At 37.2% G+C, this 25,682-nt stretch overlaps 1 protein-coding gene across 2 annotated transcripts in view; it reads right to left on the bottom strand.

The window, feature by feature from the left end:
- Positions 1-25,682, bottom strand: part of ERCC8 (ERCC excision repair 8, CSA ubiquitin ligase complex subunit) — a 50,467-nt gene that overhangs the window by 1,889 nt on the left and 22,896 nt on the right. For both annotated transcript variants that reach the window (XM_066242659.1, XM_066242665.1), the window contains exons 8-11: positions 24,236-24,336; positions 23,074-23,198; positions 14,345-14,542; positions 4,501-4,581 (exon numbers count right to left, since the gene is read on the bottom strand). In XM_066242659.1, the coding sequence (XP_066098756.1) occupies positions 4,501-4,581; positions 14,345-14,542; positions 23,074-23,198; positions 24,236-24,336 (505 nt within the window). The remainder of the gene's footprint in view (positions 1-4,500; positions 4,582-14,344; positions 14,543-23,073; positions 23,199-24,235; positions 24,337-25,682) is intronic.

The following is a 25,682-nucleotide window of genomic DNA, read 5'->3' as shown; positions in this document are numbered from 1 at the left end:
TGCATTTGGATAATGTGTATTTAAAACAACAAAACATAACAGTATTCATACAACTTTAGAGTCATACCTAATCAAGGTAATCAACATCTAGAGGAATTTTAATTATTTGTAGTATTTCAAATAAATTCACTCTTTTTGGAAACATTTTTAATGGTTACATTCTTATTCACTGGTAAATAACTAAAGGTCTTTAAGATGGTCTCATTATTTTGAGTATCTGGGTATTATGATACTTATACTTATTCTACAGACTTTACATATGCTACAAACCCAAAATCCAATAATATATTAGCACCAAGACTACTCTTAAATATCTTATAGGAATTTCCTTTTACAACATATAGCAATATTTTATGATAAGGTTAACGCATATTGTATGTCTGAAAATGTTCCATTTCCTTTTTGATGACTATAATGACTTAAAATCTTATAACTCAAACAATGATAACAGTAGAAAAAGTAGGTGTTTCCAGTAAATACTCAAAGTATCAACCAGGATAGTTGTAAAACAATATGTTAATTTAGGCATTCTTTATAGCTGTTAAAGCTATAGATCAGAATATATTACTAACCTAATGGTGGCTATTATAACTATTACTAAACCTAATGTTGGCTATCATCACTTAGTTGTACAAACAAAATTCCATTATACCCCAAATGTCCAGATACAAAACTATGACTAAACTTCAGCTAACAATTCATCTATTTCCAACAGCAGTCCAGGGGGCTGCAAGAGTAGCATACTGAGTAGCATTTCTTCCTTCAAAATATTTACTGAATTTCCTATCTTTCTGGGTTCAACTACTAAGCTAGGTTTTTAGTGAGAGTTTATTCAAAGATGTATTGTCTTTAAGGGCTAGGTGATTCTTCTTCCCTATTCTATCTTTGGAAGCCTTTAACTCTGCCTTACATATCTATCAAAACATCCCTAGGTAGATAAACCACACAAAGGTCATGCCTCCAATTTCTACTATGGAAGCCCAATATGTAACCTATTAAATCTTGAAATTTATTTGAACACTCAACAGAGAAGCAAAATTATATTTCTCTAAGTTATTTTTGTTATGGTGAGCAAAAAGACAAAAATAATTAAGTGTAAATTGAAATGTTGCAAGTAAATTTTACTGTTTATAGTAAAAGTATGAATTTATTACAGTATTATACATATATATATTTTATAGCTAAAAACCACAAATAAAACAGCATACTTATAGTTACAAGCTGTAGTAAAAACATGTATGAATATGGTACACATATTATTGTTTGAGACCCACTGATCCAGTGTAACTACCTCCTCCTAGTGAAAATACTATCTATGCTTGAACAGATCCGTCTCTACCTTACCAGGTTGCCTGTTCACTAACACATAGTTGTGAATGTTATAGAGATAGAGAAATATGAGTTTAGAGGGGTCCTAGTCCAGGTCTAAAAAATATGAAAGAAGAAAAAAACCAAACATCTATCACATGTACATCTTGAGCAATTCTAAATTTCTTAATGGTAAACACTTGAAAGTTTCCATAGGTAGGATATACGGTTGTTTGTATCAGCAAGTAATTGTACACCTACACAAGTGGTAAATGATACAGCTCTGTATAGTGTGACTGTCAAAATAAAGTAAGATTCTTGGTGAGAAATCAGATTTATACTGTAATGTAGCTGACATGTAGGTCTCAGAAAGGGAAAACTGATTAAGAGTTATAGAGGCTTGCCTTGACCATGACTAAGCTTAGGAAGGGGGGGGAGGGAAGGAGGCAGATTCTTCAGATATAATAAAACCTCCTGCCATATAAATAACAGGATTTATGCTTAAAGACCATAAAATCTGTTCCTATTACCCCAATACAGTACTCTTCAGTTTCTTATGACAGAACTAAATTCCTCCTCTATCTTGGATTTCAGAAGAAACACACATAGGGGATTATATCTTGGTTGATGGGGAACTAAAGCTCATCAAGGGTGGATTTGAAAGGAAACCTAAGAAGAATTTTGCTTTGATGATTCTAATAGTTCAAGATAAAAACTTGTCTTAGATCTCTAATAAATGGCAAACTTGGGATTCAAACCCAGTTACCAGTATTATTATTACTTAGTTTACCCAAAACTAAAGGCTAAATGAGTGTGTATGCATGTGTGTTTTGTTCTGTTTTGTTTTGAACTGTGTTCTGTTGTCTCTCTGGGAAACTGCAGGTCATTTATTTGATAGCTGAGATGAAAAACTTTTAAATATGAGTTAAACAGCAAATATCAACCTAAGGAACAGGGTTTTGTGTAGGCGTACTTCTCTACTAGGAGTTGTATCATGATCACACTCATGTTCTACCTATATTCACAAAATCTTTCAGATTAAAGTTTAGTAAAAATAATCTTAGCACATACCATTGATATTAATATGAGAATTATCTTAAAGTAAAACAAAATAGATATTTTAAAAGATAAGGTTTTTTAGTTCTAAAACAAAAATAAAGCTAACTTGTGTATCTCCATTTGATTTTCTACTTGTTCAGGTTAATCTCTTGTATATAAAAATTCTTCTAGATGAGTTCAAACTATCACTATAACTACATAATAAGGAAATAAACCATCAGAATCACATGCTTTCTTTATAAGTTAAGCATTTAAGTTCTCTTCTAATATCCTTTTTGCAAACATAAGTTATAGTAGATTTATATTCCTTGTTTTTATTTGGTAAATAATTGTTATACTTCCTAACAGGACTTAAATTGTTATAACTTAGATTTAAGTTTATAGTTATTCCCAAACTGTATGACACAGCAATTAAATAATAATGCAAAATAAATGGCTATAGGCCCTAGCCGGTTGGCTCAGTGGTAGAGCGTCGGCCTGGCATGTGGAAGTCCTGGGTTTGATTCCCGGCCAGGGCACACAGGAGAAGCGCCCATCTGCTTCTCTACCCCTCCCCCTCTCCTTCCTCTCTGTCTCTCTCTTCCCCTCCTGCAGGCAAGGCTCCACTGGAGCAAAGATGGCCCAGGCGCTGGGGATGGCTCCATGGCCTCTGCCTCAGGCGCTAGAGTGGCTCTGGTTGCAACAGAGCAACACCCCAGATGGGCAGAACATCGCCCCCTGGTGGGCATGCCGGGTGGATCCCGGTTGGGCGCATGCAGGAGTCTGTCTGCCTCCCCGTTTCCAACTTCAGAAAAATACAAAAAAAAAAAAAAAAAAAAAATGGCTGAACTAAATTATTTGACCATAGTAAGCTTTCTACAGAAGAATATCCAGTCATTTAAAGCTCTGTGCACGAAAAATAATCAAACCCATCACAAACCAAATAGACATGTGATGAAATCTGGAATTATTCAGTGTTTGGCCAGCTGCTTAAAGATTTATCATTGTTTTTTTTTCTCTCTCTCTCTCTTTTATTTAGAGTAGGGCCAAAATAAAATAATTCACAGGTTTTACACTGCAGTAGCCATAGCAGTTGCAAACTTAGGTAAAAAATATATTTTGTGAATAGCTGCTAAATGTTATCAATTACCCCCACAAAAATTCATTGCCATGTGATTTGGACAACAGAACTAAATACATGATTTTTTAGAATTTCAAACTTTCTCTCTCAATGAGTTTCTTTCATCTCTATTTAAGATGTTTTATTTTTACTCTGACTTGGGTGAGATTAACTTAAGGTTTTTCTAATTTCATTATTTATATTTTGAACTCTAAAAAATTATATATATATAAATATTGGATTTTAGACATTAGACTTTTTATATCACAGAAATTATGATAAATCAGGATGATTAACAATGCTTGATAAAACAGTCTTTGGTAGGAAAGGCTTGACATAAAAGTAAAAAAATACTGAGGCTACTGCTTAGGACCAGGGATCATCTTTGTTTATCCATCACATTTTTAAGGCTTTTTATTCAAACTGTTATATTTGTACCAATTTATGCTCTAAGATAGAAACTAACAGACTGTTTGCTGGTAGCAATTTAAATCAGAAAAATTTGACAGTATGAATAAAGACCTTAGAAATGTCATCCATTCTATCCAAAGAAATAATTGGAAATATAAATAATTTATGAACAGATACTTACTTTGATTTGTTAAAATGATCAAAAGAAATGTTCTTCAAATGAGTAAGTATTTAAGTAAATTGTGGTATATAAATGACAGAATGCTATAGTATTAAAAACAATAGTTAATTAACAACATGAAAAAATGCTAAATGTATATTATTAAGTGAAACAGTAGGATGCCAAGGTGTTTGTCTAAGCGTATTAAGTGCTAGAAAAAACACATATGCACAGAAAAAAGTAGCAGTAAATCAAAATGTAAATAGTGATTATTTCAACTTTAGAAATTTGTTCTTGCTTTAATATTTTTCTGAATTTTCCAAATGTCTAATAACAGGAAAATTATTTTTAAAATCAGAAAATAGCCAAGAAATGCTTTAAAAGTCTCTCCCACATAAAGTGAATTAATAATCTTTTCTTTATGATCTAGAAGTCCCTGTACATTTGTACAAATAACATTTACCTCATCATTATCAGGAATTGGTTCATATAAGGATGGTACCCAAGCAAGAATATTGCAGTCTCTGCTACCACTATAAAGTTCCTATAACACAGAAAGTGAAGATGTGATTAATTTAAAGCTGGTACCAATCTGAAACAAACTACATTAGTTTTTAAATAATTAAATCTTAGGTTACATCAATGAGATTAAATCTATTTCTACTCCAAAAACACCCCACTAGACTTGTACCTTTTTTATTTCTTTTTCTTTTTTTTTACAGAGACTGAACGAGAGTCAGAGAGAAGAATAGATAGGGACAGACACACAGGAACAGAGAGAGATGAGAAGCATTAATCATTAGTTCTTTGCTGCGACACCTTAGTTGTTCATTGATTGCTTTCTCATATGTGCCTTGACCAGGGGCTACAGCAGACCGAGTGACCCTTCCTCAAGCCAGAGACCTTGGGTCCAAGCTGATGAGCTTTGTTCAAACCAGATGAGCCCGCGCTCAAACTGGCGACCTCGGGGTCTCGAACCTGGGTCCTCCGCATCCCAGTCCAACCGGTCTATCCACTGCGCCACCACCTGGTCAGGCTAGACTTGTACCTTTTTTTTTTTTTTTTTTTTTTTTTTTTTATTTTTTCTGAAGCTGGAAACGGGGAGAGACAGACAGACTCCCGCATGCGCCCGACCGGGATCCACCCGGCACGCCCACCAGGGGCGACGCTCTGCCCACCAGGGGGCGATAATCTGCCCATCCTGGGCATCGCCATGCTGCGACCAGAGCCACTCTAGCGCCTGGGGCAGAGGCCACAGAGCCATCCCCAGCGCCCGGGCCATCTTTGCTCCAATGGAGCCTTGGCTGCGGGAGGGGAAGAGAGAGACAGAGAGGAAAGCGCGGCGGAGGGGTGGAGAAGCAAATGGGCGCCTCTCCTGTGTGCCCTGGCCGGGAATCGAACCCGGGTCCTCCGCATGCTAGGCCGACGCTCTACCGCTGAGCCAACCGGCCAGGGCCTAGACTTGTACCTTTTTTAATTTGTTTGTTTCTGGATGTAGTCAAGCTTTGTTTTATGTTTAAAAATAGAATCATGATACCTCAGAGCTTGCTAACATGAAAATTTTACAAAAACACTCAACATCCTAGTGGTTTTTTATCAATCATAGTATCTACTCATTTCAAATGTCAAAGTAGAGAAAGAGAAAACAAAATGGAATAGTTTGTCCTGTTAATAACTGAGTTTTATGAAGGCTTCCATGAGGAAACTATATGAGTTTTTAGCTAAAACAGGCCAAAAGTTCACAGAAAGTTTTGCCTAGCTCACAGTTGCCTATCTGACTGCTATTCAGTTCATAGATCCATATGTTATGCTTTTGAGAAGTTTATTTTATAAGGGGAAGCTTGAGTTGAAGCACAGCCTGTCTATGTCAATACTTTATAGATGTGCTGTTTGCACATGGCTGAACAATGTTCATTTCCCCTCCCAACAAACCTTAAGGAATGTGTTACATTGGCTAGTACTGATATATTCCTATGGGGCAGTGGAATAGATCCTTTCCTATAAAGAGGGCAAATATTAGTATTATATTCTTGGAGAATAAATCTCAAAATATATAAAAAGTTCTTGTATGCATTTCTAAGAAGTCATGCCAAACACATATATAAAATTCAAAGATATCATTACTTTTATATTTACAAAAGAATAATTGTCCAGAGTACAGCAATGATTTATATATAAATTTATGTTGTATTCATACGATGTGTTACTATATAGCCATTAAATTTATTTGTGAAGACTACTTAATGATATGGGAAAATACTATCATAACGTCAAAAGAGCAGAGCAGGATATAAACCAAATACTCATACTGGGAAGGGAAAAGAACAGGATGAATAACACTAGGTCCACTAAAAAAAAGCTATTAGGCAAAGGAGAAAGGAGAAAAAGCATAAAATAGAAAAATGTTAAATGGTTATAAAATTCTGAATGACTAAGTGATTTTTTTCCCCTCAGAAATATATTTCTATATTTCTACACAAATGTTTTTTAACAATGTAACATTTTCCTGTTCTGGTATGCAATTATTTATTTTTATTATTGTTCATCTCAAAATTATTTGAAACTTGGTACAATAAGTGTTTTTCTAAAAAAAAAGGTAAGGGTCTGGGTAAAGGGAAAGTAATATAAAGTTATTTATAGAAACTATAGATTTAAAAAACTAAAGTAAATTAGATTTAATTAAATATGATCAAATTTCCAAATAGAACAAAATTATATGAACTGTACTGTTAAATTTAAAATACATGCTTATACTAACTGTAGATAATACATATTATCCAGCCTGACCGGTGGTGGTGCAATGGATCGAGCATCGGACTGGTATGCCAAGGACCCCCAGCTTTGAAACCCCAAGGTTGCCGGCTTGAGCGTGGGCTCATCCAGCTTGAGCATGGGATCACAGACATGACCCCATGGTTGCTGGCTTGAGCCCAAAGGTCACTGGCTTGATCCCAAGGTTGCTGGCTTGAGTAAGGGTTCACTTGCTCTGCTGTAGCCCCCAGTCAAGGCACATATGAGAAAGTAATCAATGAACAAGCAATCAACGAACAACCAAGTTGCCGCAACGAAGAACTGATGCTTCTCATCTCTCTCTCTTCCTGTCTCTCTGTCCTTGTCTGTCCCTCTCTCTGACTCTCTCTGTCAACCCCTCCCCCCAAAAAAATATATTATCCAGTGCACTTGAGCAATTTAGCCTTCTGAGAAGGCAAGATATATACCCAAGATAATTTGGTTAGATAAGTTAAAAGGCAATTCATGGTAAGTACTGCTACACTGATAAAGCTATAAAGAAAATTCTGTAGATGTTCAAGAAGAGAACTTAGGACAGAACAGCACGAATAAAAGGCTTTACATAAATGAAGTTATTTTAATTGAGTCTCAAATTTTGGGGGGTAACTATAGGAGTTCATTTGGGTAATTAGACTTAAAAAATATTAAAGCTTGCAGAAAGGTTGCAAGCATGGTACAAAATATTTTTTTCTGAAATATTTCAGAGTAAATTGCCAATACAAGGTTCCATCACTCTTAAATAATTTAGTGTATACTTCCCGTGAGCAAGGGCATTCTCCTTCATAATTATAATGCTATAAACCAGTGGTCCTCAAGCTTTTTTGGGCCACGAACCAGTTTAATGTCAGAAAATATTTTCACCGACCGGCCTTAGGGTGGGACGGATAAATGTATCACGTGACTGAGACAAGCGTCAAGAGTGAGTCTTAGGCCTGACCAGGTGGTGGCGCAGTGGATAGAGCGTCGGACTGGGATGCAGAAGACCCAGGTTCGAGACTCCGAGGTCACCAGCTTGAGCACGGGCTCATCTGGTTTGAGCAAAAGCTCACCAGCTTGGACCCAAGGTCGCTGGCTCCAGCAAGGGGTTACTCAGTCTGCTGAAGGCCCACGGTCAAGGCACATATGAGAAAGCAATCAATGAAAAACTAAGGTGTCGCAATGAAAAACTGATTGATGTTTCTCATCTCTCTCCATTCCTGTCTGTCTGTCCTCTGTCCCTATCTATCCCTCTCTCTGACTCTGTCTCTAGAAAAAAAAAAATAGTAAAAAAAAAGAGTGAGTCTTAGACAGATGTAACATAGGGGATCTGGTCATTTTTAAAAAATAAAACATCGTTCGGACTTAAATATACATAAAACGGAAATAATGTAAGTTATTTATTCTTTCTCTGTGGACCAGTACCGGTCTGTGGCCCGGAGGTTGGGGACTACTGCTATAAACAATGTCAAAAAATTCATGAGGGATCCAAGATAGCAGCAGAGTAGATGGAAGTTACACTCACGTCCTCTCAGGACAAAATCGGGAATTGCAAGTATATTATAGAGCAATCACTAATTGAATATGAGCTGAACATAAATAACTCTTATAACTAAGGATATGTACAAGAAGCCACACCAAGACTGGTTAGAAGGGCAGAGATAAGAAAAGGGCTGGCCCTACACCCCCATGCAGCGGTTGAGAATCCAGAGAGATATTTCAGCTGCAAAGGTCCTCCAGAGGAGTGAGGGGTCTCAACTCCATGCCAGGCTTGTCTGAAGCACCAGAGCCAGGAAGAAGAGCCCACATAACATCTGGCTGTGGAAGTCATTGGGGATTCTGTCTGCCAGGGTGAGACAGGAGAAAGTTAGAAGGCCAGCACACAAAATCTGAATTGTGAGCATTCCCCCTGAGTTCCAGTAGATGATGGTGGCTCAGAGCAAACTGAAATCATACAGGGAGAGACTGGGTTGTGTAACTTTGGGGAGAGGACTGGAAGGACAGCCACCAATGTCCCTGTGCTGAGTCCCTCTCTTACACTGCCCATAGATGTCATCTTTCCTGAGTCAAGCACTCCCCTCTATATGGCATCAGCCTGGGGAAATGCACTGGTCCCACCCATCTGACTCATGAAATAGTTATGGGGATATAAAGTACAGAATAGGGATGTTGTACTTTACACTCTTATTAAGAGTGTAATAATTACGTAGAGTGCCGAGTGGGTACTGGAAATATCAGGGGCACCACTTTGTAAAGTATATAACTGTCTACCCTCTATGTTGTACAACTGAAACTAATATATAATAATACTGAATGTAAATTGTAATTGAGAAATTATAGCAAAAAAAAAATCTAAAAATTACATTAAAAATCAGAAAATTCACTTTGATATATCATTAGCAGCTAATTCTTAGATCCCATTTAAGTTTAACCGATTGTCACAAAAATGTTCTTTTGAGCAAAAGGGTCTAGTTCAAATCACATGCTGCCCTTATTTGTCATGTCCCTTTACTTTCCTTCATTCTGGAACACTACTTCAGTTTCTCCTTGGCTTTCCTGAATTGGACAATTTTGAAGATACATACCAGTTACTTTATAAAATATCCTTTAAATTTTGTCTTACATATCCTCATTACTAAATTCTGGTGATGCATCTTTGCCAGAAATATCACAGAAGGATTGACCCAAAACTTAGGATATTAACTCAGATCATTTCATTAATGTAATACACGCCAGGCTCTTTCAAAGTCAAACTACTCATTTTATCTTTTTAATTAATATTTTATAGTGTGATACTTTGAGATATATAACTATCCTGCTCTTCATCAGACTTTCAATTTATTAATTTATTACTTATAACAGAATGAATTTGTGGGTACCTATTTTAGTCAATGGGTTACAATCCATTATTATTTATTTTAATGATAGATATATCGTGTTATATTTTATATTACAATAAAATTACAAGTATCAGTTTGTTTTTAAATACTGAGTTTCATGTAATATTTAACTGAAAAAGGTTTCTAATGCTAAATGAAAGCAAAAATACTACTCTCTTTTAATTCTGAAATTACCTTCCTTTTCAGAAATCATAGTAGATGCAATGGGATAAAAGTTGGAAGCTTTCTTATATAGTACAGTGATTCAAATCTGACTACATAGCACATATAGAATGATTCATCAGGAAGCAACTGGCCCATGTTTCTGGCTGTCCCAGGCTTATTCCAACTGTTCCAGGGACTGAGGGGAATCAATATCTTGATTCATTCTAAGCACAACTGTGTGGAAGCTCTGATGTGCTTCAAAGAAATAATTTCTAGTCAGAACACCTGGTTTAAAATATTGACTGTTTCTTAAGTGTCTCTGGACAAGAAAAGAGGTGCAGTATTCTAAGAATTTCTTTGAATGAATAATCATTCTCTGTCAGTAACTACTTACAAGTTTTCTTTTCCCAGAAGTAACACTATAAATATTTAACAACTAGTACATCAGGACACTGACTAATTAGAAGAGATACTGGCCATTAAGTAGAAGCAGGGTCTTGAAAGTACCTTTGAGTTGTTAGGTTGAAGTAGTTCTAGGAAGTCCCAGGAGATAGGGTGTAGGTTGCTTAGGGGTCTTGGTGCAACAACTACTGAATCAACAGTGGGAGATGAATTTGAATATTTTAATAATGGATAGTGCCATACTTGTGCTTGTTGGCTGAAAAATCAGCACAGTGTCAGATACAAATTAAGTAGTCAGTATTAATAAGTGAATAAATAAGAGCCTCATCAGATGGTATTTAAAGTCACTTCTAATTGTAATAACCCATAATTTTCATTCTATCGGTATTTATTTTTCATGAGCCTCATTTTCATTTTACAAAACAGGGAAAATACCAATAATCTTGCTACATTAGGGACTCATTTAAAGGAGCACACAAAGTAATTTGTGCAAATGTTCTCTGAAAAAATCTGCTCCATCGGTGAGATAAAGGGAAAGGTCAGGATGATAAACAGCTATAGGTATGCATTTAATAAATTATGTAAATTGCATTAATTCAAAAGCAAACTTATTAGCCATTGGCCAAAAACAGAGAAGAAATAAAGTTTTAAACAGACTCAGACATACATAAATCAAGATACATAAACATACTTTAAGATTAGAAACATATATTGTTTTTCCCAAAAGACTATTTGCAAGAATTATTTTAATTTGCCAGAGATTTTCAACAGCTAAAAAAGAATTTATCTCATTCAGGTTGTACAGTGTTATATACTGATTCATATATACATCCTATAACATCTAAAAATCTATCCTGTATTATTCTTTACTAAATAAAGCCTAAATCAAGTGTGGATTGAAATTATAATTCCTCAGGATACAATTACACTGGAGAACAATTTTTTTTTTTCATTTTCTGTTGCATGAGGTTTTAGAACTGTTTCTATATATATATTTCTGCATCGCTGATTCCAAATCTGAAATCCGTTTTTTGGTGCATGCTCCAGTTTTTATGCAATTTTAATTTATTTTTGTTACAGTTAAAGTCATGCATTGGTTTTTAAATTGGACTCTTGGATTGAACATAACCACAAGGCAATTAATGTTTTACAAACATCACTTTTACATAATTGTAGTTGTTTTTAAATGTAAAAAATTATCTGATAAAAAACACCCTCTTGTTTTTTTGTGTTTTTTTTTTTCTGAAGTTGGAAACGGGGACACACTCAGACAGACTCCCGCATGCACCCGACCGGGATCCACCTGGCATGCCCACCAGGGGGCGATGCTCTGCCCATCTAGGGCTTCGCTCTGTTGCAACCAGAGCCATTCTAGCGCCTGAGGCAGAGGCCATTGGGCCATCCTCAGAGCCCGGGCCAACTTTGCTCCAATGGAGCCTTGGCTGAAGGAGGGGAAGAGAGAGACAGAAAGGAAGGAGAGGGGGAGGGGTGGAGAAGCAGATGGGCGCTTCTCCTGTGTGCCCTGGCCGGAATTGAACCCGGGACTCCTGCACGCCAGGCCGATGCTCTACCACTGAGCCAACCGGCCAGGGCCAAACACCCTCTTGTTTTAAGATTGAATCATAGCTTCTTCGAGTAGGTGTAAATGTAAGAATAGCCCTGATACCTTTGTTATACATGTGGCTATTACACACTTCAACATCAAAGGCACAATATTTCATCATTTGTGACACATGCATGTATTGCCTATTTTCAAGTTCCCCTTGGCGATCAAGACAAGAATTGGGTTCCTCATATTGTGTGTCATAATTGTGAGGAAATGCTTCATGACTGGATAAAAGGAAAATGCAAAGGAATACCTTTTGGTATTCCCATGGTTTGGCATGAACCTAAGGACTACAGCAGTGACTGTTATTTTTGTGTGATCCATACAAAGGGCATCGGCAAGAAAAAAGGGCATACGATTGCATATCCTAATATTCCTATCCCACACTCTGAGAGACTCCCGGTTCCAGTTTTCAATGGTTTTATTTCTTCTAAGGATGAAGAAAGTGAACATGGTGATCAAGTGTATTTTGATAAGATGCATGAGGAAATGGTTGTAGAATCTGAAGGGTCTTCTTCTGATGCCAAGCAGTCATTAACCCCTCAGCAGTTTAGCCAACCCAAATTGAATGACTTAGTAAGAGATTTGGGCCTATCAAAGAAAGCAGCTGAGTTATTAGCCTCCAGACTTCAAGCAAAGAATGTACTTCACCGGTCAGCTAAAGTATCCCATTTCAGGAAGTGTGAACAAATTTTTGTGGACTTTTTCTGAAGACAAACACTTTGTTTACTGTTATGATATCAGTAGTCTTCTCAGCCAGCTGGGTGTTACCACTTACAGTCCAACAGAATGGCGGCTATTTCTTCACAGCTCTAAACAGAGTCTTAAATGTGTTCTCCTACACAACGGTAATGTTTATGCAGCGGTTCCAATTGGTTATTCAACTTATCTGTGAGAAGATTATAATGACATAAAAATTGTCCTTGACTTTCTGAAGTATAAGGAGCATAACTGGATCATTTGTGTGGATCTTAAAATGGTAAATTTCCTGCAAGGACAACAGAGAGGTTTCACAAAGTATCCTTGCTTTCTGTGTTTGTGGGACAGCCGAGCTCGGGAGAAACACTGGACACAGAAGGAGTGACCAAAATGTGAAGCTCTGGAAGTAGGAATGCAAAATATTGTGAATGAACCTGTAGTTAATCGAGACAGGATCATTTTTCTTCCACTTCACATCAAACTTGGCTTAATGAAGCAGTTTGTTCAGGCTTTGAATAGAGAAAGTGACTGCTTTCAACATATTTCTGGTTTTCCTGCCTTGTCTTTCGAGAAGATAAAAGAAGGTGTATTTGATGGACCTCAAATTCAAACCCTCATACGTGATGAAGAATTTGCCAGGAAGATGAATAAGGAGGAGAAAGCAGCATGGCAGTCTTTTTTTTTTTTTTTTTTTGTATTTTTCTGAAGCTGGAAATGGGGAGAGACAGTCAGACAGACTCCTGCATGCACCTGACCGGGATCCACCTGGCACGCCCACCAGGGGGCGACGCTCTGCCCACCAGGCGGCGATGCTCTGCCCCTCCGGGGCGTCGCTCTGTTGCGACCAGAGCCACTCTAGCGCCTGGGGCAGAGGCCAAGGAGCCATCCCCAGCACCCGGGCCATCTTTGCTCCAATGGACCCTTGCTGCGGGAGTGGAAGAGAGAGACAGAGAGGAAGGAGAGGGGGAGGGGTGGAGAAGCAGATGGGCGCTTCTTCTGTGTGCCCTGGCCGGGAATCGAACCCGGGACTTCTGCACGCCAGGCTGACGCTCTACCACTGAGCCAACCGGCCAGGGCCCAGCATAGCAGTCTTTTGTGGCAGTTACAAAGAACTTCCTTTGCAACAAAAAAGCAGAAAACTATGAACTTCTGGTTCAAAGGATGCTGTTGGCTTTCCATGACATTGGATGTAACATTAGTGTCAAGATTCACTTCCTGAAGAGTCACCTGGATAAGTTTCCCAAAAATCTCGGAGCTGTTAATGATGAGCAGATTACTGCTGGAGCATCAAACGAGATTGTCCTAAACAAGTACACAAATGCAAGAGCTACAAACGCAAATTTTTGCCTGAATAGAATTTGAATAAGTTTTGCGCAAATTTTATGATTAAAATAAGTGTTTTAATATGTTCTTTTTCGAAACTGTAGACAAATTCTGATGCAATCATATCTTTTAGTATATTAGTGTATTTACTGCACTATATAAATTATTATATTTTCACAAAGATGATGCCCAAGAAGACATTCTACTTCATTATGTTAAACTAAATGTTGAAAATTTTACAATAAGATGAAAACCTAAGATCTTGAATTGCAAAAACACTGTAGCTTACAGAGAAAAACTAATGTCAGATTTGAGATCAGCACACTCGAATTAGGTAAGAACAAGTGTTTTTGTGGATGAAACAAAAATTTTGTTCCCCAGTGCTATAATTTACTCTCTTTTATATACAACTAATCTGGCAAACTAACTACCTGAACATTTTAAATTCCCTTAAGTATCATTCTTACCTGGAAATTAGTCTGAAAGACACAGCAGTCAACACTTTTATAATGTCCCTTAAGCATAGTTATCTGCTCTCCTGAGTAAATTGTATAAACAGCAATGGTGCTACCATATGGTACAAAAACAAACTCCGAACTGCAGCCACAGGAGACAGCGAATTTCAATCCTTTTCTACTGTTATTACAAACTTTCCCATAATTGACCTGTGGGATGTAAAATCGTAAAGTTACTCACTTCTTAAATTGAAATAAAAAGACAACAAAGACTAGAAGTATTTACTTAAAATATTAGAACATACTATAAGGAGTATTTTTACATATCTAAAGAAAAGGACCAAATCCTAATATAAATAAGGGCCAATGACATAAATGTACCTTTCATATAAAAGTGAAATATAATAGTAAAAAATCCCACAAAAGCAAATGTGCACATTTCGACCTTGATAGACATAAAAAATGTAAATTAAAGCATCCTTAAAGAATAATTTTCAACTATTTAGCAAAGATTTTAGGAAACCATAAGACACTCAATACAGGTAAACATGTTGGTGGCACTGTAATTTGGTCATTCCCTCGAAAAGTCTAAATGGTTTATTATGCAATAAAATACAAAGATATTCTCTTTTTTAGAGGGATAACCTTTTTATTTTAAAAGTCTTTTTGTTGTTGTTGTTTTGTATTTTTCTGAAGTGAGAAGCAGGGAAGCAGAGAGAAGACAGACTTCTGCATGCACCTGACCAGGATTCACCTGGCATGCCCACTAGGGGCAATGCTCTGCCCATCTGGGTGTGTCTCCGTTGCAACCAAAGCCACTCTAGCACCTAAGGTGGAGGCCATGGAGCCATCCTCAGCGCCTCGGCCAACTTTGCTCCATTGGAGCCTTGGCTGTGGGAGGGGAAGAGAGAGATAGAGAGAAAGGAGAGAGTGAAGAGTGGAGAAGCTGATGGGTGCTCCTGTGTTCCCTGGCTGGGAATCGTACCCAGGACTTACACACGCCAGGCCAACGCTCTACTGCTGAGCGAATTGGCCAGGGCTTAAAACAGTTTTAATTATGCTAAAATACAGATAACAAAATTTGCCATCTTAATCATACAGTATTTAAGTGTACAAGTTCAATGACATTACAATTGTGTAATCATCACAATTAGAAATCTCCACAACTCTTTTCATCTTGCAAAACTGAAACATTGTACCTATTAAACAACAAAGATATTCTTATTCCTTAACCTAGTAACTATCCCTGGGAATTTATCTTAGGGAAACAATTAAACAGCAAAAAGCTACATGCCCTGAGGAATTCAGTGCAGCACTAACTCAAATGGCAAAATAACTTGAGAACATATGTAAATTTCTAATAATGTTAATTAATTCTATAGTACATAGCAATTAAAATCATAATTATGAAAATTATGCAGAAAACAGAAATGAAAGCTAAGTATAAAAACCACAGAACACAAATAGTGCAGATACTATAATTTCAGCTTTACATAAATAATTATGCATTTGGTACCAAAATAAAAATTTGCAACCGTACACCAAAGGTACAAGACCAGTATCAGCATCACCTGAGCAGTTAGAAATGCAGTTTTCTAGGCCCTATCCCAATCCTACTGAATTAGAATCTTCATTTTAACAAGCTCCTTAGGTGATCTGTAGGCTCATCAAAGTCTGAGAAAAGCCCGGTTCAAAACCCTGGGCTTCACTAGTCAAGGCACATATGAGAGTTGATGCTTTCTGCTCCTCCCTCCATTCTCTCTCTCTCTCTCTCTTTCTCCCTCCCTCCCTCTCTCTCCCCTCTCTAAAATGAATAATTAAAAAAAAAAAGTCTGAGAAATTTTAGACTAAAGAAATTCAATCAGATTTACTTCCTGCTGATAATTTATATAAGCAGTTTAGGATAAGTGTGCAATAATTTGGGAATAATGAGCATACAGGTCACCAAAATTTCCCTTTATTATGGCTATTAGAGTTTGAAGAGTGATTTGCCTTTCTCTAAAGGTTGTGTGGAAGTGGAAATGTGTGTATGTGTGTATGTGTACAAACAATGAGGCCAAAATGGGTATTTGCTGATAATCTGTGGTACTACAGTTGGCTTCAAGTTAACATGTGGCAGAAATGAGTACATGTATTCAGCTCTCCCAATTCCCAGTGGTAGAGTGAAACTTTAAAACATTAAACTTATAGTCAATAGACTTGGGTTTTTGAAATGCATGCTAACCCTCCCACCCGCTTTTTCATTGCCTCTTATGAATAACGAATTATTTAACCTTTGGGTTTCATTCTTCTAATCTGTTCAAAGGAAATAATATCATTTACAGAGTCATTGTGAAAAATCAAATGAAATAATACATATGAGATATTCAGTAAGTCCCTAGATTTATTACTATATTTAGAAGTATAACATTCATTCTCATTTGCATTTTTAATTCTACATATGCAACAATATGTAGAATGGCATGACAGGGTACTGGAGAAAAACCACAAATCTTCTCAACTAGCAATTCTCTATTGCTCCTGGAAAACTGATAAACTGCTAGACTGTAATGGTCTTATTCACACTGATCAGGGAACCTAGCCATAAAACCTATATTCCTTCCAAAACGTAAACTGAAAGGGCTGAATGAGGTGTAAATATTGAACCAACTCACTAACTTTTATCTTTGTCCTGAGGCATTCCTCCTTCAATTCATCTTATAATTTATTGTCCAAATTAATCTATGTAAATGTAAATCACTTCTGTGCTTAAATCACCTGAGGACTCAAAACTATCAATATCATTTCAATGCCTATGAAATAAAATTCTAATAACAAATTGATGAACGGAGGGATTTACCATCTACTAAGTGTTTACTATGTGTCATATCCCGTGCTAGGTGACTGATTATCTAAGGTCTCCACTTTATACCTATACATGCTTACCATAAAAAGCAGTGTGATAAATGGCATGATCTATATTACTACGAAATTACTGTGGAGGAACAAGTAGCTAAAATGCCTTGGTGGTGTGCACAGGTTTTGAAAGGATTTTAATAGGGCAGGAAAATCAGACTTGGGATATGATAATGGCAAATCTAATTTCCTATGTCATGAATTCCTTTTATTGTCCCAGGAAATTATACATCTAGTCACTAAGTGAACCGACAGTGACGCAGAGATTCTATCACAAAGCAGCTTATTTTACTGCCATACAGCATAATAATTAATAGTAATGATAGGCAAATACAGTGTACACTGAAATGTCAATACCTGCTGTAAGTATAAGACAATGTGCTAAGTGTTTTATATGCATTATTTCATGTAATACTCAAAACAATACTATGAGACAGGTATTGTTTTTATACAAAAAGAAAACAGAAAGGTTAAATATTTCAATCAAGGTCTCTTGGTTAGTAAATGATAGAATCAAAAACTGAATCCAGACTACACTAATAAAAATGCACACTGTTGTAAATTATCTCTTTCATTCCATAAAGTGATGATCACAGTACACTGTAATCCAAGTAAGCACTAGCTCCTCTGGAAGCATCTATGCTAGGCTAGAGAAGTTAAAGGGAGGTTGTGCCCGAGATGAATCTTGAAAGCTGAGAAGGAGCTAGGACAGAAGGAGAAGAATGGTACACTAATGCAAAGGCAACAGTCTGTGCAGCAGAATGGAAGGGCGAGAGAGCATGGTATATTTAAAAAAAACTCTTAAGTAGCTCAGTATGGCTAAGGACAGGGAAAAAGTGCAAAAGTGGCAAGACATAAGCCAGTGAGTTAGAAGGTACAGCTTATAAAGGCCTGAAAAACTTCCACTGGGAGAAGAGTTTGGGAAAACTCAGAAGGATGCTAGAGTATTTAAATAGATCATGAGGGTCCAGAGTGAGGCTAGAGGTCCAGAGTAAGGCTGGTCAGGCCAGTCGGTGGTGCAGTGGATAGAGCATCGCACTGGGATGTGGAGGACCCAGGTTTGAGACCCCGAGGTCGCCAGCTTGAGTGCGGGCTTATCTGGTTTGAGCAAAGCTCACCAGCTTGAGCCCAAGGTTGCTGGCTCGAGCAAGGGGTCACTTGGTCTGCTGTAGCCCCCCGGTCAAGGCACATATGAGAAATCAATCAATGAACAACTAAGGAACCACAACAAAGAATTGATGTTTCTCATCTCCCTCCCTTCCTGTCTGTCCTTATCTGTCCCTCTCTCTGACTCTCTCTCTGCCTCTGTCACAAAAAAAAAAAAGAAAAAAGAAAAAAATCAAGATGGGAGAATTAACAGGATTTATAATTGATTTAATAAAAGGGACAGGGAAGAATAAAAGATACACTCCCAGTTTCTAGACACTGGTGACTGGTGAATGATAGGCCAGTAACTAAACAGTAAGGACCAGAATAGCTACTTTGAAATTTTTTTCTTTGTTGTGCCAAAAGCTGCCTCTGTGAATTGTCCCTGCAGGACTCACTCTGTACTCTGAGAAGAAAATATGAGAATTTCTATTTTTATTTTATTTTAATCTAAAAAATAAGAAATTATGTAGACTCATAACAGTATTTCTATATAATTCATAAATAATTATACATACACTAGAAGCATGTATTTATATATCTTTTTCAAAACAGTAAGGGCATTACTAATAAGGCAACACCATACAATAGTTATTACTTATGCCTCATGCCTGTTATTTAGCTGGTACAGTACTATTATTTACATACTTCCATATTACCTTACAGTTACAGCTTTGGTACCTAACAATACTGATTTACATGATGGAAACACTGAATCTCTCTGATGGTAGTTCTTCATGATGTCACTGTAAATGAATTGCCTAATGTTTTCAAATTACTAAATGGCAGGGCTGGAATTTGTTTCTTATTCTGTCTGACAGCTTTTAAATATTTGAAGACAGCTGTTATTCTGAAGACAGTTACTTTTACTGAGATCAATGTTCCAAATTCCTTTAAGTGTCCTTTGAAATTTTTAGGCTACTCTAGTCACCTTTGCATGAATGACTTCCACTTTGATCAAGTCTATTTTAAAATGTACTACCCATTCTAAACACATTATTCAATATATAAACTTACTAGCAAAAAACTCCATAAGGAAAAGGGAGAAAAATGGAATAAAATCACATTAACAATTTATGTATATATTCAATATCATTTATACATATTACATTCACCTTTGACACCCATGCCAGCCTACTTTTCCAAAGGGACCTTTTCATTTCTCTACTTTTAAAACTCCTGAGTGGCTCTCCATCTTACCCACAGCCTATGTGCTCTGGTGTTCTGTTCCTTCTGTTTCTCCCCTTGCTTGCTGTATTCCAACACAAGACCAGCTTACCATTCCTTGGGTGTTTCAAGCATGCTCCTGCCTCGGGGTCTCTGTACTTTCTTCCTTCCTTTCCCTAGAATGCTCTCCCTTCCAGACACATGATGGCTCACGCCTTCATTTCCTTCAGGTGATATGTCATCTTCTGAGTGAGACTTACTCTGACTAACCTATGGAAAAACAACAACTCTAACTTCCCAATATTTTCAATGTCCCTTTCCTTGCTTTTCTTCATAGCACTTACTGCATCTAACACTTATTTTATTGACTGATGGATGGATGTCTTTCCCTGGAAAGTAAACTCCATGAGGATGGGAGTTTTCTGTTTTGTGTACTGCTGTATAGTACTGACTGGCAAATAGAAAGCACTCAATAAATACTTATTAAATAAATAAATAAAATGAGGGGGAAATGTAATCTAATTAGGAACATGGTATGATATAATGAATAGAAAATTCTAAACTGAAATTTGCGAAGTCTGAGTTTCTAACCTAGGGTGTATAATAGAGAAGCATTTCATAAAGAAAATGAGGGATTATAAACGATTTTGATCATATAGTAAAATTACTACTTAATAATGAAAGTGGTATCTACAGTATGTAAAAGACAATTAGCTAGAAAGGGTGTTAAAAAAGGAACATAGGCCTTAGCTGGTTGGCTCAGCGGTAGAGCATCCAACCAGCGTGTGGAAGTCCCGGGTTCAATTCCTGGTCAGGGTACAGAGAAGAAATGACCATCTGCTTCTCCACCCCTCCCCCTTCTCTCTCTCTCTCTCTCTCTCTCTCTCTCTCTTTCCTCTCCTCCTGCAGCCATGGCTCAAGTGGTTTGAGCAAATTGGTCCTGGGTGCTGAGGATGGCTCCATGGCCTCGTCTCAGGCACTGAAATGGCTCAGTTGCTGAACAACAGAGTAGCGGCCACAGAGGAGCAGAGCATCGCCCCACTGGGGGCTTGTTGGGTGGATCCCAGTCGGGGCACATGTGGGAGTCTGTCTCTGCTTCCTCGCCTCTCAATAATAATAATAATACTTAAAAGAAAAGGAACATGACTAATATTAATACCTACTTTAAGGTTTTAAATAGATGCTTTAACAACCCAAGTGCTCATCAAGAAAGGAGTGGATAGGCTCTGGCCAGTTGGCTCAGTGGTAGAGCATCAGCCCAGCGTGTGGTAGTCCCAGGTTTGATTCCCGGCCAGGGCACACAGGAGAAGTGCCCATCTGCTTCTCCACCCTTCCCCCTCTCCTTTTTCTCTGTCTCTCTCTTCCCCTCCTGCAGCCAAGGCTCCATTAGAGCAAATTTGGCCCAGGCACTGAGAATGGCTCCATGGCCTCCACCTCAGTGCTAGAATGGCTCAGGTTGCAATAGAGCAACACCCCAGATAGGCAGAGCATTGCCCACTAGTGGGCTTGCTGGGTGCATCCTGGTCGTATGTGGCAGTCTGTCTCTCTGCCTCCCCACTTCTCACTTAAGAAAAAAAAAAAAAAGGAGTGGATAAAAATGCTGTGGTACATATGTACAATAGAATATACTCAGCCATAAAAAAAAAGAATGAAATCTTACTATGTGTCACAGCAAGGATGGACCTACAGAGTATTATGTTAAATGAAATAAGTCAGCCAGAGAAAGGCAAATACCATATAATTTCATCTAAAGAACAAAATAAATGAACAAATAAAATAGAAACAGACTCATAGATGCAGAGAACATGCTGAAGATTTCCAGAGAGAAGGGGTGTTGTGGGACTGTGTGAAAAAGGTGACTTGATTAAGAAGAATTAGTAGTTATAAAATAGTCATGGGGATAAAAAGTACAGCATAGTGAATATAGTCAATAATATTGTAATAATTATGTATAGTGCCAGCTGGGTACTTAAAATATCTGGGGAATCACTTTGCAAAGTATAAGATTGTCTAGCTACTATGCTGTACATATGAAACTGATACAAAATAATATTGTATTAAATACTTTAATTGAAAATAAATACTCTAAGAGGTCTGAGTATAATTAGCATTATGTTGAGAGTGAAATCTAGAGTCAAATTCTGTTGTTTCCTACCTGTGTAAACTCAGGAAAATTACATAATCATTTTATGTCTCATTTCCTCATGTGTAGAATAGGTATTTTAACAAGAACTACCTTCATAGTGTTGATGTGATGACTAAATAAGACCATCTATGCTCCAGCACATATATTAAATGTTAATTTTTATTAGCAGAGTATCTGGCACATAACTCAATAAATATTAGCTACTGCCTCAGCTGCAGTGGCACAGTAGATAAAGCATCAACCTGTAGCCCTGAGGTCACTGGTTCGAAACCCTGGGCTTGCCTGGTGAAGGCACATACAAGAAGCAACTGTGAGTTGTTGCTTCCTGCCCCACCTTTCTTTCTCTCTCCCTCTTCTAATATCAATAAAATCTTTAAAAATATATATTAGCTATTATTTTTATCATCAAATTATAAAGTTTTGTTAGCTTACTCTGAAAGTTACTAAACAACAGGTACACCTGGCAGGAACCATAACATAAATTTTTAGAAAGTATTGTACTAGAAATCAATTACCATGTAAGACTCCAGCACCTTTAAAACATTTATTTCACCTGACCAGGCAGTGGTGCAGTGGATAGAGCATCAGACTAGGATGCAGAGGATCCAGGTTTGAAACTCTGAGGTTGCAGGCTTGAGCACAGGCTCATCAGCATGGGCTCACCAGCTTGAGCGTGGGCTCAGAGACATGATCCCATGTTTGCTAGCTTGAACCCAAAGGTTATAGACTTGAAGCCCAAGGTCACTGGCTTGAGCCAAGGACACTGGCTTGAGCAAGGGGTCACTCGCTCTGCTGTAACCCCCCCTCCCCCACATCAAGGCACATATGAGAAAGCAATCAATGAACAACTAAGGTGCCTCAATGAAGAATTGATGCTTCTCATCTCTCTCCATTCCTGTCTGTCTGTCCCTATCTGTCCCTCTCTCTGCCTCTGTCAAAAACAAAAACAAAACAAAACATATTTATTTCAAGATTAAAGTACTATATGTTCTGTATACTATAATGCTAATTTTGGATTTTGTTTACAAGTCACATACAGAATAAAATTTTACATTTTACTTTATAAACTTATATTAGTTATTCCCAATCTTTTATTATTTCCCAACAAAACTGAGAGCTATGGCACACTCCTCTTATGCACACTAGCTCAGCAAAGCAATGATTCTCCATTAAGTAGGGAGAAGGTGATGGGGTGAGGTGGAGTAGGTTATCTTGAGTTGCAAATTACTTGTTCCAACATTTGAAAAATGTTAGAAAAAGGAAGCTGTGATTCAGAGTTAAGAAACAGAGTTAATCAAGAAACAAAGTTAAATTTACAGAAAAAAACCAAGTGCATGACATGAATTTAATTTAAATTCAAAAGGTGGAGGTATTTAAAATCTCTTACTAGTGTGTTTTCTCCATTGGAACTATTCCAGAGCCTCATTCGATTATCTGTACCAACAGTGAGGAGGTGAAGCCCATCACTTGTAAAACATAAGCCATTAACTTTCCCATTATGAGCAGTGTTTGCTGCAATGAAAAATACAATTCAGTTTATCTGTTCTTGTATTCATCACATACTTAAAGGTTGATGATCTACTTATTTAAATATATTGAAAGACAACTCTCTGAATTACTTAAAAGATATAAGTTGATTATATTTAAAATTATTCATCCTTTGAATTATTTGAATATAAGATATATAATTTAGAACCATAAAAATAGAAAACTGAAAAACCAAAGAAAAATAATCCTGCCAAATATATTTGTCTTCAAAGATTAAGCTTTGCTTTATAATTTAATTGAATGCATAGTTTTAACACTAAAATTTTAAATTAAAGACCTTTCAAACTTCTATATACTTTTTCCATTTAATCATTCAATGAACTATTAAAAATTAATACTACTATTAATACTAGTATTTCTATTAAAAATTTTAACGGGAAGACAATGTTGCTAGTCTCAGTCAAAATTTATATTACTTTCAAAATAAACAAGTTTGAGAAAGAATAATTCTCAGTAACCTGATTAAGTAAAAAAGATTATTAAAATTATCACAGATTTTACATAGTTCATCCTAATATATTTCTAGTCCAGAATTACTTCTGAATTAGAAGTTTAATCCAAACAAAAGTTAACTACTATAGTAAAAATGCAGTTGAGGTACTTTATCACACGGATTGCAGCTGACACATTTAACACAAGCTGAAAATTTTATTCTGACACAATAGCCACTAAATGTTACTGTTTCTTTAATTTATTAAAACTTTCTAAGTGGTACTGAATTTGTCTTAGTTGGAGTCATTGGAGGGGGAAAAAAGTTAACAAGTTAATCTGGAAACATTTCTACACAAGAAAATTGGGGGAGAGATAAAATGGCATACTTATATGTATCTTGAAGAAAGACAATTATAATTATTTAAATGAAGAAATTAATTGTGAATTCCTTTTTATAAAAATCACAAAATTTGCAATTTGTCAATATGTATTCATTATTTGGTTTCATTCAAAATTTTCAATATAAAAATACTATCGTTGTTATATTTCTGTATTAGTGCATTCATTACCTGATTCAACAGCTTGTGACTTTTCCCCATTATGCTGATCAAGAGTAACCAAACATCCTGATGCTTTCCGCACATCCCATAATTTTACTCTACTGTCAGCACTGAGAAGAAATAAATGTTACATTTACATATATAACCAGGATAGTGACTGTATTTTTCACCTACCTTTCCGGTATTATGGCACATAGAGGTCTCAGAATATTTGTACATTTGGGTTGCTGTACTTTTGCCTTTTAGCAATAACCAACAAGAGCATAAAGAAATAAAAACTAAGAAGAAAAAGTAACCTTTTTTAGATCACAAGGACAGAATTCTTCTCTTTTCATTTTGTTTTAAATGACATGAACATCTTTCTCTCCAAGGACTAGATAGGCTTAGAGCTTGTTGCTTAAGCAAGTTTGTCACTAGATCCATGTTATTATTATTCAAATGTTATCTAGACAGTGCACTAATGTCACTTTGCTTAAGAAGCTATTTGGCATGAATTTGGTGTTTGTTTTTTTTATATGATAAAAAATAAGAACAAAGTGAATAATAAGAATATATATATATATTTTCTTTTTCTTTCTTTTTCTTTTTTTCCTGAAGCTGGAAACGGGGAGAGACAGACAGACTCCCGCATGCGCCCGACGGGGATCCACCCGGCACGCCCACCAGGGGCAAGGCTATGCCCACCAGAGGGCGATGCTCTGCCCCTCCAGGGCATCGCTCTGCCGCGACCAGAGCCACTCTAGCGCCTGGGGCAGAGGCCAAGGAGCCATCCCCAGCGCCTGGGCCATCTCTGCTCCAATGGAGCCTTGGCTGCGGGAGGGGAAGAGAGAGACAGAGAGGAAGGAGGGGTGGGGGTGGAGAAGCAAATGGGCGCTTCTCCTATGTGCCCTGGCCGGGAATCAAACCCGGGTCCCCTGCACGCCAGGCCGACACTCTACCGCTGAGCCAACCGGCCAGGGCTAAGAATATATTTTTATTTGGCTTCCTGTACTTAAATCAATCTTTGCCTGATATACAAGAACTAAATTAAATGTTTTTCCTTAAAAACATTTTTTTTTTTTAGTGGGAGACAGACAGACAGGAAGGGAGAGAGATGAGAAGCATCAACTCATAGTTGCATCACTTTAGTTGTTCACTGATTGCTTCTCATATGTGCCTTGACCAGGGAGCTTCAGTTGAGCCAGTGAACCCTTGCTCAAGCCAGTGACCTCGGGCACAAGCCAGTGACCTTTGGGTTCAAGCCAGTGACCACAGGATCATATCTATGATCCCACACTCAAGCTGGTGAGCTTGTACTTAAGCCAGAAGAGCCCATGCTCAAGCAAGTGACCTGGGAGTTTTGAACCTGGGTCCTCAGTGTCCCAGGTCGATGCTTTATCCAGTACGCCACCACCAGTCAGGCTAAATTAAGTGTTTTCTAAAAATTAGATATTTATTTTCATTTTATTTCAAGGAA

This window comes from Saccopteryx bilineata, chromosome 1, assembly GCF_036850765.1.
Source record: "Saccopteryx bilineata isolate mSacBil1 chromosome 1, mSacBil1_pri_phased_curated, whole genome shotgun sequence".
Classification (NCBI taxonomy): Eukaryota; Metazoa; Chordata; class Mammalia; order Chiroptera; family Emballonuridae; genus Saccopteryx; species Saccopteryx bilineata.
This window is presented reverse-complemented; position numbering and strand designations above follow the sequence as displayed.